General features: G+C 43.7%; 1 protein-coding gene across 2 annotated transcripts in view; it reads left to right on the top strand.

The window, feature by feature from the left end:
* The first annotated feature begins 9230 nt into the window (after positions 1–9230).
* Positions 9231–12847, top strand: part of SMARCAD1 (SWI/SNF-related, matrix-associated actin-dependent regulator of chromatin, subfamily a, containing DEAD/H box 1) — a 99250-nt gene continuing 95633 nt past the window's right edge. Inside the window, exons 1-2 of one of the 2 annotated variants that reach the window (XM_008054828.2) lie at positions 9231–9359; positions 9970–10208. In XM_008054828.2, coding sequence (XP_008053019.1) covers positions 10019–10208 — 190 coding nt within the window. In that variant the 5' untranslated portion in view covers positions 9231–9359; positions 9970–10018. Of the gene's footprint in view, positions 9360–9471; positions 9698–9969; positions 10209–12847 lie in introns of those variants that run through there. The other variant, XM_008054829.1, reaches the window with a different exon arrangement.

The following is a 12847-nucleotide window of genomic DNA, read 5'->3' as shown; positions in this document are numbered from 1 at the left end:
ACTTAAAAACATCCTGCTCATCAATAGAAGACTAAATATTATTAAAATGACTATAATGCCCAAAGAAAGCTACAGTTTCAACACAGTTCCTATCATACCAACATCATTTTTTTCACAGAATTAAAAAAAAAATTTAAATTCATATGGAACTGAAAAAGAGCCCAAATAGTCAAAGCAATCCTAGTCAAAGCAAACAAAGCCACCGGCATCACATAGCCTAACTTCAAACTATACTACAAGGCCACAGTAACGAAAAAAGTATGGTATTGGTATAAAAATAGACACACAGACCAATGGAGTAGAACAGAGAACCCAGCCACATACCTGCAACCAACTTATCTCTGACAAAGTCAATAAAAATAAACAATAAAAATAAACATTCTGTTCAATAAGCAGTGCTGGGAAAACTGGCTAGCCACATGCAGAAGAATGAAACTAGATCCCTACCTCTCACCATATACAAAAATTAACTCAAGATAAAGACTTCAATGTAACACCTGAAACTATAATAATCCCAGAAGAAAACCTAGAATAAATACTCTTCTGGATATTGGCCTAGGAAAAGAACTTATGACTAACAAATAAAACAAAAACAAAAAATAAATAAGTGGAACAGCCAGGCCCATTGGTTCACAACTGTAATTGCAGCATTTTGAGAAGCCAAGAGGATTGACTGAGTTCAGGCGTTTGAGCCCAGCTTGGGCAACATGGTGAGACTTCATCTCTACAATAAATGTAAAAAATTAGCCAGACGTGGTTGTGTGTGCATGTAGTCCCGGCTACTTGGAAGGCTGAGGCGGAGGGATCATCTGAGCCCAGCAGGTCAAGGCTGTGGTGGCCAAGATCATGCCATTGCATCCTAGCCTGGGTGATAGAGTGAGACTTCAACTGAAAAAAAAAAAGTGGACAATCATACCAAAAATCTTCTGCACAGTAAAAGAAATCATCAACTAAGTAAACAGAGAAAATATTTGTAAACTATGCATCTGACAAAGAACTAATATCCAGAATCTATAAATAACTTAAATAAATCAAGAAAAAATAAATAACCTTGCTTAAAAATGGGCAAAGGACACGAACACTTAAAAGAAGACATACAAGGGGGCAATAAGCATATGAAAACTGCTCAGCATGTCTGGGTGCAGTGGCTCAAGCCTGTACTGAGGCAAGAGGATTGCCTAAGCTCAGGGGTTCGAGGCCAACCTGGGCAACTTGGTGAAACCTCATCTCTACAATAAATCAAAAAGTAAGCCAGGCATGATAGCGCGTGCCTGTAGTTCCAGCTATTTGGAAGGCTGAGGCAGAAGGATCACCTGAGCCTCAGCTGCTGTGACTGTGAGTGTGCCACTGCACTCCATTATGAGCAACAGAGTGAGACCTCAACTCAAAAAAACAAAAAATAAGAAGAAAAGAGAAAGAAAAATGCTTATCATCACTAATCATCAGGGAAATGCAAATTATAAAGACAATGACATGCAATCTCATACCAGTCAGGATGGCTGTTATTAAAAAGTTAAAAATAAGCCAGGCTCGGTGGCTCAGCCTGTAATCCCGCACCTTTGGGAGGCTGAGGTGAGTGGATTGCCTGAGTCCGCAGGTTCGAGACCCGCCTGGGCAGGCGAGACCTCATCTCTATAATAAAAAAAATAAATAAATAAAAAGTCAAAAATAGCAGATGTTAATGAAGATGAAAAGAAAAGGGAATGTTTACACACTGTTGGTAGGAATGTAAGTTAGCTCAAACCTTATGGAAAACCGGTAAGAAGATTTCTCAAGGAACCAAAAATTGAACTGCCATCAGATCAAGCAATTCCACTATGAAGTATGTAACAAAGGAAAATAAATCAATATATTAAAAAGACACCTGCACTAATATGGTTATTGTAGCACTATTCACAATAGCAAAGTCATGGAATCAATCCAAGTGTCCATCAATGATTGACTGGATTTTTAAAAAGTGGTATAAGTACACACCACGGAGCTGGGTGCAGTGGCTCATGCCTGTAATCCCAGCAATTTGGGAGGCGGAGGTAAGAACCTGAGCTCACAGGTTCAAGACCAGCCTGGGCAAATTGGTGAGATCTTGTCTCTACAATAAATTTAAAAAAAAAATTAAGCCCGGCTTGGTGGCTCAGCCTGTAATCCCGCGCCTTGGGAGGCTGAGGTGAGTGGATTGCCTGAGATCGCGGGTTCGAGACCTGCCTGGGCAGCAAGACCTCATCTCTACAATAAATCAAAAAATTAGCCGGGCATGGTAGCGCGCACCTGTAGTTCCAGCTACTTGGAAGGCTGAGGCGGAATGATCGCCTGAGCCCAGCAGGTCGAGGCTGAGGTGACTGGGAGCGGCCACTGCACTCCAGTCTGGGCAACAGAGTGAGACTCCAACTAAAAAAAAAAAAAAATTAGCTGAGTGTGGTGGCACATGACTGAAGTGCCAGCTACTTGGAAGGCTGAGGCAGAAGGATCACCTGAACTTAGCAGGTCAAGGCTGTGATGGCCGGAGCATGCCACTACACTCCAGCCTGGGCAATAGAGTGAGACTCCAACTCAAAATAATAATAATAATAATAATGTCCTTGCTTTTTGGTTTAGGAAGATATTTTAGTCTCATCTTGTTCATTTCCCATTGCAGATTATAATCTGTCCTTTTCTCGAAAAGTTCTAGTTTCTATTAGTGGTAAATGATATTTCAAGATCACAAACTTGGTTCTTGGGTTATTCACTTCCTAGGACTTTTCAGTAGACACCAATAGGAAAAAATACACATTGTATGTGTGTGGCAAACCTCACAAGTTTACTTGCACTTTAGGATTTGTTCTTTAACCTCTCTCTATTACATCTATACCTCCTTTCTTCCACTCTGAGAATCCTGATTCTGAAAAAAAAAAGAAAGAAAAAAGAAAACAAATAATAATAGAATGAGTATTTTATAATTATTCATTTGCTTTACCCAACAACATACAAACATCAGTCTCAGAATAACAATACTAAATATACATATTCCAACTCCTTTACCAAAAACAGTTAAACAAATTTTTGAATATGTTCCTATCATTCTCTTCCCATTTTATTTGTTAGTTTTTCTTTTTTGAGTCAGAGTCTCAATCTTAAAACATTGACAAGGTCTCACTGTGTTGCCTATGCTGGTCTTGAACTCCCAGGGTTAAAGCAATCCTCCTGCCTCTTCCTCTTAAAATGGAATTACAAATGTAAGTCATCACACCCAGCTTGTGTCTTTGTATTTAAATGGCATTTTTGCTTGATATAAAATCCTTGGATCACATTTTATTCCCTTAAATATCTTTTTAAATTTTAATTCTATTTTTTGGAATATCTTAAATTCAGTACTCTGTTGTCATCTGGCATAAATATTTGCTGTTAAAAGATCTAATTATAACCAGGCTCGGTGGCTCAGCCTGTAATCCCGCGCCTTTGGGAGGCTGAGGTGAGTGGATTGCCTGAGCCCGTGGGTTCGAGACCCGCCTGGGCAACTTGGCGAGACCTCATCTCTACAATATATCGAAAATTAGCTGGGCGTGGTAGCGCATGCCTGTAATTTCGGCTACTCGGAAGGCTGAGGCGGAAGGATCGCCAGAGCCCAGTGGGTCCAGGCTGCGGTGGCCGGAAGCGGCCACTGCACTCCTGTCTGGGCGACGGAGTGAAACTCTAACTCAGAAAAAAGAAAAAAATTTTTTTCCCTTAGGGTCTAAATTTTTTTTTTTTTTTTTGTAGCTGGAGTCTCACTCCATCGCCCAGGCTGGAGTCCATTGGTACCCTCACAGTAACCACAGCCTCAACCTGCTGGACTCAGGTGATCCTTCTGCCTCAGCCTTCTAAGTAGCTGGAACTACAGGCATGTGCCACCATGCCCAGCTAATTTTTTATTTATTGTAGAGGTGAGGGCTCACCAAGTTGCCCAGGCTGGTCTTGAACCTGTGGGCTTAAGCAATCCTCTAACCTTGGCTTCCCAAAGTGCTGGGATTATAGGTATGAGCCACTGTGCCCAGCCAGGGTCTTAATTTTAATAAGCTATGTCTTAGTGTTGGCCATCTGTGTTGATATTCTCAGACAAATTATATATTCTTTCTATATGTAGTTTCACATCTTTATAATTTTCAAGAAATGTTTTTTGAAATATAGTTTTTAGTTATTACTTTCACCTTTTTTCTTTAGCAACAACTCCTATTTTAACTATGTTGGATCTTCTTTGCTTTTTTTTTTTTTTTTGAGTTGGAGTCTCACTCTGTCGCACAGACTGGAGTGCAGTGGCCGCTTCTAGCCACCGCAGCCTCCACCTGCTGGGCTCCGGCGATCCTTCCGCCTCCGCCTTCCAAGTAGCTGGAACTACAGGCGTGCGCTACCACGCCCGGCTAATTTTTTTATTTATTGTAGAGATGAGATCTCACCAAGTTGCTGAGGTGGGTCTCGAACCCGCGGGCTCAGGCAATCCACTTACCTCAGCCTCCCAAGGTGCGGTATTACAGGCTGAGCCATGGAGCCCAGCTGCTTATCGTTTTTTTTAGGTGGAATCTCACTCTGTCGCCCAGGCTGGAGTGCAGTGGCACACTCACAGCCACCCCAACATCAACCTGTTGGTCTCCAGCAATCTTTCCACCTCAGTCTTCCAAGTACTCAGAACTACAGGCATGCACTACCATGCATGCTAACTTTTTATTTATTGAAGAGATGAAGTTTCACCAAATTGTCTAGGCTGGTCTCAAACTCACGGGCTCAGGCAATCCACTGACTGCAGCCTCCCAAAGTGCTGAGATTACAGGCTGAGCCACCGATCCTTTGCTTATCTTTTATTATCTCTTAAAATGTGCTTGCTTTTCTATTTTTTCTTCTTTTTTAAGTTGCAGTCTCAGTCTGTTGCTCAGGCTGGAGAGCAGTGACATGCTCATGGACACTGTAGCCTCGACCTACTGAGCTCAGGCAATCCTTCTGCCTCAGTCTTCCAAGTAGCTAGGACTACAGGCATGTGCCACTACACCTAGCTAATTTTTTTTACTTATTGTAGAGATGAAGTCTCACCAAGTTGCCCAGGATGGTCTCAAGCACATAGGCTCAGGCAATCCTGTCACCTCTGCCTCACAAAGTGTTAGGATTGCAGGCATAAACCACCATACCCTGATTCTATTTTTATTTTTAAAGTTGTTTCCCTCATTTTACACTATATTTTTCTAAAGGCATTAACTGTTAGGTTTGTTCATCCGTCTGTTATGTCTACTTTCTTTCTTTTTTTTGAGTTGGAGTTTCACTTTGTTGCCCAGGCTGGAGTGCAGTGGCATGCTAACGGCCACCGCAGTCTTGACCTGCTGGGCTCAGGTGATCCTTCTGCCTCAACCCCCAAGTAGTTGGAAGCACAGGTGCATGCTATCATGCCCAGCTAATTTTTTGATTTATTGTGGAGATGAAGTCTTGCCAAGTTGCCCAGGCTGGTCTTGAACCCCTGGGCTCAGGCAATCCTCTCATCTTGGCCTCCCAAAGTGTTGGGATTATAGGCTTGAGACACCGCACCCAGCTGTGATGTCTAGTTTAATCTTCATTCCTTTTCTTTTCTTTTTTTTTTTTTTTTTTTTTTTTTTGAGTCTTGCTGTCACCCAAGCTGGAGTGCAGTGGCGTGCTCATGGCCACCACAGCTTCAACCTGCTGGGCTCAGGAGATCCTTCCACTTTGGCCTTCCATGTAGCTAGAACTACAAGCATGCACCTTCATGTTTGGCTAATTTTTCTTGATTTATTGTAGAGATGAGGTCTTGATGATTTGCCCTGGTGGGTCTCCAACTCGTGGGCTCAGGCAATCCTCTCACCTCAGCCTCCCAAAGTGCTGGGATTATAGGCACGAGCAACCACGCCCAGCCTAATCTTCATTTCTAAAATTTTATTTCTTTTACCTCTCTTTCTTTCTTGAGTTTTGTCACCGCTTTTCAGAGTTTTTTAAAACTCTGGTTTATGTTGTTCTTTTGCGGAAGGGGGCTTTAAAAAAATCTACAATGTTAAAAATTAGGCTAAGCATGTACTCAACCTTTGCACAGTTAAAAAAAAAAAGTTCCCTTCCTGGAAGCTGGCCAACAGCACCTGCTGGCTAGGTTAAACTGCTTAACAGCTTTTTTTTTTTGCTTCTGTGAACCCCACTAGCATTGCTTGAAAGGTACCTAGGCCTCCAGGATGTTGCGGTTTGGCCCACTTGGAAATTCCCAATGTGGTTTTCCCCCATTTAAGCAAGCCCGTATAGCTAATGGGGACCCTTTGTTGTGGGACTGTTATGTTCAGCAGGCAAGCGGCCACCGGCCTGGCTCTTGGCTAATAAACCTCTCCTTTTTTTTTGAGTTGGAGTCTCACTCTGTCACCCAGACTGTCACCCAGACTGTCACCGGGAGCGGCCACTGCAGCCTCTACCTGCTGGGCTCCGGAGATCCTTCCGCCTCAGCCTTCCAAGTAGCCGGAATTACAGGCATGCGCTACCACGCCCAGCTGATTTTTTGATTTATTGTAGAGATGAGGTCTCGCTGCCCAGGCGGGTCTCGAACCCGCGGGCTCAGGCAATCCACTCACCTCAGCCTCCCAAAGGCGTGGGATTACAGGCTGAGCCACCAAGCCCGGCTTAAACCTCTCCTTTTATAACTTGTACTTTTGGTGTTAGTGTCTGTAAATTAACCACTCGGTCCCTATTTCACTTTCATGGCATGTATCATTTGGAAGATATTCAGCTTATATTTTATTTGTGGTTATCTGTATGCTTAGACAATTTGTCGAGTTATTAACATCATTCACTCACTCAATAAATACTTACTCAGCCTCCACTATGTGCAGGCATTGTAGCCTGAAGTTAAGCCAATCACTAGATGCATGAAATAGAGATAAAAACATATTGCTTTATTTTTTTTTATTTTTATTTTTGAGTTGAAGTCTTACTCTGTCACCCAGGCTGGAGGGCAGTGGCACACTCCTGGCCACTGCAGCCTCGACCTGCTAGACTCAAGTGATCCTTCTACCTCAGTCTTCCAAGCAGCTGGAACTACAGGCACACGCCATGATGCCTGGCTAATTTTTTAATTTATTGTAGAGATGAGGTCTCACCAAGTTGCCCAGGCTAGTCTCCAACTCACAGGCTCAGGCAATCATCTCACCTCAGCCTCTCAAAGTGCTGGGATTATAGGCGTGAGTCACCACGCCCAGCCCCTCCTTTTTTCTTTTTACAAATATGACAACCCTAGTTGGGAGTCAGACTGGACATTTGAGCTGTGCATTCATGTGCCTGAGCACAAGGCCCTAATGGTATCAAGCTGAGCAGAAGGTGACATCAGGAAGGCAAGGCACATGATGCAAACAATTCTCTTTGATTCAACCACATGCTGACACAATAGGAATTCTAAATTCAACCTGGCTTCCCTGCTCATTTTCAAAATAGGAAGAACATATTTACTCTACATTTTGTTAGTTATATTTATAATATTTAAATATTTAGACATATGGCATGTGGGTCTCCATTTTCACTTTTGCCCCAGCTATATAAATGTCAATGGGTGGTACTGCTGCAGAAAATTACCACATAATATCAATATTATTGTTAATCACATTTAAAGAATGATGAAACTAAGACTTGGAGAGTTTATACAACTTGTCCAAAGTCATTCGGCTAGTTCATTTTCAATCTCAAATGTGTTTAAATATAAAGTCAATAGTCTTCATTACCAAAAAAAATTTACTATTGATCTGCAAATATATTATTTGAGCACATAATTTAATATGCATGTATAATGCTAATGCATTTCATGGAATATCAAAGATAGGTAAAAGGAAATCCCAATTATTCAGGCTTTGACCCTGAATTTTATGGGCCCAGACTTCTGATTTTATAAATGTGCCCACATTTGGGCTGGACTCGGTGGCTCAGCCTGTAATGCCAGCACTTTGGGAGGCCAAGGTGAGAGGACTGCCTGAGCCCAGGGGTTCGAGACCAGCCTGGGGAACTTGATGAGACCTCATCTCTATGATAAATAAAAAAATTGCCTGGGTGTGGTGGCGCATGCCTGTGGTTCCAGTACTTGGAAGGCTGAGTCAGCAGGATCTCCTGAGTCAGCAGGTACTGGCTGTGGTGGCTGTGAGTGTGCACTCCAGCCTGGGCGACAGAGTGGTACTCCAACTCAAAAAAAAAAAGTGCCCACATTTGGTAATACTATGGGTTTGTGTTATAAAGATACAATTCAGAACACTGATTTATACAACAGACTGCTAATTTAATTTTTAAATGGTCAAATACATATGGCAGAATAATTATTTGTAGCAATTCCTCTTCAAGGTAAATACCAACCAGAAAATCAAATTGCAACTCAATTTTGCACGTTTAATGTTGGAACAAAGGGAGTAAATATTCTTCAGTAATATTTCCATCAAGATAGGTGAATTAATGATCATAATCCACTGTAAGAATAATCCAGCCAAAAGTGGAAAGTCAGTTAAACGCTTTGAAGTTCAACATCCCAGGGTTTTTACCCCTTACTAATGAACTATTTAACATTTGCAGTCCTCGTTGTCCTTACTTTGTAAACACAGGCTTCTTGTTAGGATTGAGATTATACATTTTTTTTTTTTTTTTTAGTTGGAGTCTCACTCTGTCACCCTGACTGGAGTGCAGTGGCCGCTCCCGGCCACCGCAGCCTCCACCTGCTGGGCTCCGGCGCCTCAGCCTTCCAAGTAGCTGGAACTACAGGCGCGTGCTACCACGCCCGGCTAATTTTTTTATTTATTGTTAGAGATGAGGTCTCACCAAATTGCCCAGGCGGGTCTCGAACCCGCAGGCTCAGAAAATCCACTCACCTCAGCCTCCCAAGGCGCGGGATTACAGGCTGAGCCACCGAGCCCGGCTGAGAGTATATACTTTAAACGTGTAGCACAATATTATTATTATATTATCTCCATTATATTACATAATAACATTGCAGATTACAACATAGGAAATATATACTAATTATAATAGATAACACCGTGACTTGTTTATTGTCATCGTGCCATTGACTATTGTTCTGCTGAACAACTCTCTAGCAAGCCCGAAGAGACAAGACAAAGGTGCAGAACCATCTCGCCCTTACAACCAGGCAAAGAGGCGGGTACGAATCACAATGACAACAGTGCGCGCGCGCCTCGACACTTTCCGCTCGCGCGTCGCCTGGGCAGAAGAAGGGAAAAGAAAAAAAAAAAAAACCAGCTCAGGCTGCGTGTTGCGTCATCACTACGCGCTCGTAAGGGTTCTCCGTGCTGTTTTGGAAGGGCCCAGCCGGGCTACCGTCGCCCCACGCCAGGAAGTCCTTTTTTTTCTTTTCCACCTTTGTTGCATCGCACCGAAGCTAGGAGACCGTAAGTACCGGGGGGAGAAAGAGAACCGGCGGATGAGTGCGTGTTCAGAGAGATGCTCCCGCACACTCTCCGCCTCCGAGCCTTCCCGGGTGCTCTTAATCCTATCAGCTTCCTCCCAGCTGGGATCGCGCCGCGTCAACTTCCGGGCGGGTGCCCGCCAGCTCGGCCTCCGCCGCTCCCCTTCTTTGGCCCCTTTGTGTCCCCGCGGTGTCGAGGAGCGGGCCCTGGCAGGTCCTTTCTCGAGGCAGGGGACACCGTAGCCCTGGGAGCCTTTCTCTGTGGGCGGGCGCGAGGCCCGCTGGGGGTTTACATTGGGGAACGTGCCTGCGCGTGCTGGGGTAAGAGGAGGTTGCACGAGGGTCAGCTCGTGGTTTGAGAAAGGAGGGGGTGGGTGGGGGAGGCGGACGACAGGGAGTGAGAAGCAGTGGAAATCTTAAAAAGATACCCCTCTTCACCTTCTGATCGGCTTGGCCTAATAATGAAGCGCAGCCATCATAGTCCTGAGCCACTGGCATGTTTGCGGGTCCTTTATTGCCTTGGAAATGAACTCCTGTGGCTTTGTATTGGATTTGTTTTCACGGCCTCTTTTCCTGTTCATTTTCCCCTGCAGATAGTTCACTTAAAGCCCCCAACCTCCTAGGGTGGCGGTTTCTACCAATATGAATCTTTTCAACCTGGACCGTTTCCGCTTTGAGAAAAGGAATAAGATTGAGGAAGCTCCCGAAGCAGCCCCTCAGCCTTCCCAGCCTGGCCCTTCTTCACCAATTTCTCTTAGTGCTGAAGAGGAGAATGCTGAAGGGGAAGTTAGCAGGGCAAACACTCCTGATTCAGACATAACTGAAAAAACAGGTGAGTTACAATGTTGTTAATTGAGGTAGCATCAAGGAATATGTTTTAAAAGACAAAAGACAGAAAGGAATCTACACATTGATGCATAGTTCTCCAATGCATACTGCTTTGAGATACAGCTTTGGGACTGCTATAGGCACCATGTACCTTCAGCTGAGCACCCCATCCATTGTTGCTACACTTTTAGGTGAATTCTTGGAATACGGCCCAATGATGGAAGCTGAAATCAGAATTCAGGTCATCCTTAGGTCAGGGTGATTGCTACTGGAAGAGGAATGTAGGTGATTCAGTCCTATGATAGACTTCGAGGCTATTTGGTTAGGCATTTTCATTCATTCCAGTATTCCTTCAAATCCTTGATCACCTATTATGAGCCATTGATCAAAGTGCCCAAAGACAACTATGCACAAATGAAGATCAGATCACATTCAGATATTATCTCCACCCCACTTTCTGGATATCCCCAGAATGCAGATGAATAATTGCTGTTCTTCATGGTGAATGAATCACTTGTAACCTTATTAACAGATTGTCACAATGAGATCTGAGAATAAGCCAGAAGTTAAAGTTTCCTTTCTAATCTATGTTAATCAAACAGTTAACAATTAGAGCAATATGTTCTAGCTCTCACTGTGTTTTATGCATAGTGCTATGTGATTCACATTTTGTCATTTAATTTGTACAATGATCCTATTGTTAATTCATATTTTGCATAACAAACACAGGTTAACTTTTTAAAATTTTGAATCGAAATCTCACTGTTACTCAGGCTGGAGTGCAGTGGAACACTCAGGCTGCCAGCCTCAACCTGCTGGTCTCAGGCGATCTTTCCGCCTCAGCCTTCCAAGTAGCTGGAACCACAGGCTCATGCCACCATGCCTGGCTGATTTTTTTTATTTATTGTAGAGATGAGGTCTCGTCAAATTGCTCAGGCTAGTCTTGAATCCCTATGCTCAGGTAATCTTTCTCCCTTGTCTCCCAAAGTGCTAGTATTACAGGTGTGAGCCACGAGGCTGGCAGGTTAACTTTTAGGAAGTTGGTAGTAACTTTTTTTTTTAGTAGGAGTCTCACTCTGTCGTCCAGTGGCACACTGCTCATGGCCAGCTCAGCCTTCCAAGTAGCTGGAACCACAGGCGTGCGCCACCACACCCAGCTAATTTTTTGATTTATTGTAGAGATGACATCTTGCCAAGTTGCCCAGGCTGGTCTCAAACCCACAGGGTCAGGCAGTTCTCTCGCCTCTGCCTCCCGAAGTACTGGGATTACAGGCATGAGCCACCGTGACTGGCAAACATAAACTCAGTTAACATTATATAGTTTCTTATGAAAGGTGAAAGAAACATTAGAAGTTATATTTTAATGTTTATTTCAGTAATACCTTTTAACGCAAAATGCAACATTTCACAAGCAGCTTTTAAGTTAATATGGCCTAAAAGATTGATAACGTGGTTTACCCTTGGTATCTTTTTGTTTGACACTCTCCTACTTAAATGTAATAGTGATTGTGGATTTCCTTCAAGTTATTAGAATAACTTTTTTTTGAATTGGAGTCTTAGTGCCCTCTGTTGCCCAGGCTGGAGTGCATTGGTATCCTCCCGGCCACCACAGCCTCGACCTGGTGGGCACAGGCAATCCTTCTGCCTCAGCCTTCCAAGTAGCTGGAAATACAGGCCCGCGCCACCATGCCTGGCTAGTTTTTTGGTTTATAGTAGAGATGAGGTCTCGCCAAGTTGCCCAGGCTGGTCTCAAACCCATGGGCTCAGGCAATCCACTCACCTTGGCTTCCCAATGTGGTGGGATTATAGGCGTGAGCTGTCATGCTTGGTCAGAATAACATTTTAAAATAATTTGGTGTCATTCAAACTTGGAGAGATTTGTTAGGCTGGTGTAGGAGTCAGATTAGGAGTCACAGTGTCAAAGGCTTTGATTTTTTTTAGTAATTTTGAATTTATCTGAACGCTGTACTGAACAACTGAAGCATTTTAAGCACTGCAGGGTTAGCTCTGTGTATTCATTCTTTCAATAGATATTTGATATGCATAACATGCTGTAGTTAATGTCTGAACATCCAGTACTTTAGTGTTTTTCAGTGATCATATTCATTTCTTATGTGCTTAGACAGAGTAAGGAGGACAAGGCTTTGGTATGGAATTTCAAACCCTCAGAAGCCTCTGCTTCTTCATTTTAGTTAAATATCGGACATTGGACAAGTCATTTAAAATCTATGATCCACAATTTTTTTTTTTTGAGTTGGAGTCTCACTCTTGTCACCCAGACTGGAGTACAGTGGCTGCTTCTGGCCACCGCAGCCTCAACCTGCTGGGCTCCGGCGATCCTTCCGCCTTAGCCTTCCAAGTAGCTGGAATTACAGGCGTGCGCTACCACGCCCGGCTCATTTTGATTTATTGTAGAGATGAGGTCTCACCAAGTTGCTCAGGCGGGTCTCGAACCCGCGGGCTCAGGGAATCCACTCACCTCAGCTTCCCAAAGGTGCGGGATTACAGGCTTAACCACCGAGCCCGGCTGATCCATGATTTTTTTTTTTTTTTTTTTTTGAGTTGGAGTCTCACTCTGTTGCCCAGACTGGAGTGCAGTGGCCGCTCCTGGCCACCACAACCTCGACCTGCTGGGCTCCGCAA

This window comes from Carlito syrichta, unplaced genomic scaffold (assembly GCF_000164805.1).
Source record: "Carlito syrichta isolate Samal-C Ts95f unplaced genomic scaffold, Tarsius_syrichta-2.0.1 Scaffold301538, whole genome shotgun sequence".
Lineage (NCBI taxonomy): Eukaryota > Metazoa > Chordata > Mammalia > Primates > Tarsiidae > Carlito > Carlito syrichta.
This window is presented reverse-complemented; position numbering and strand designations above follow the sequence as displayed.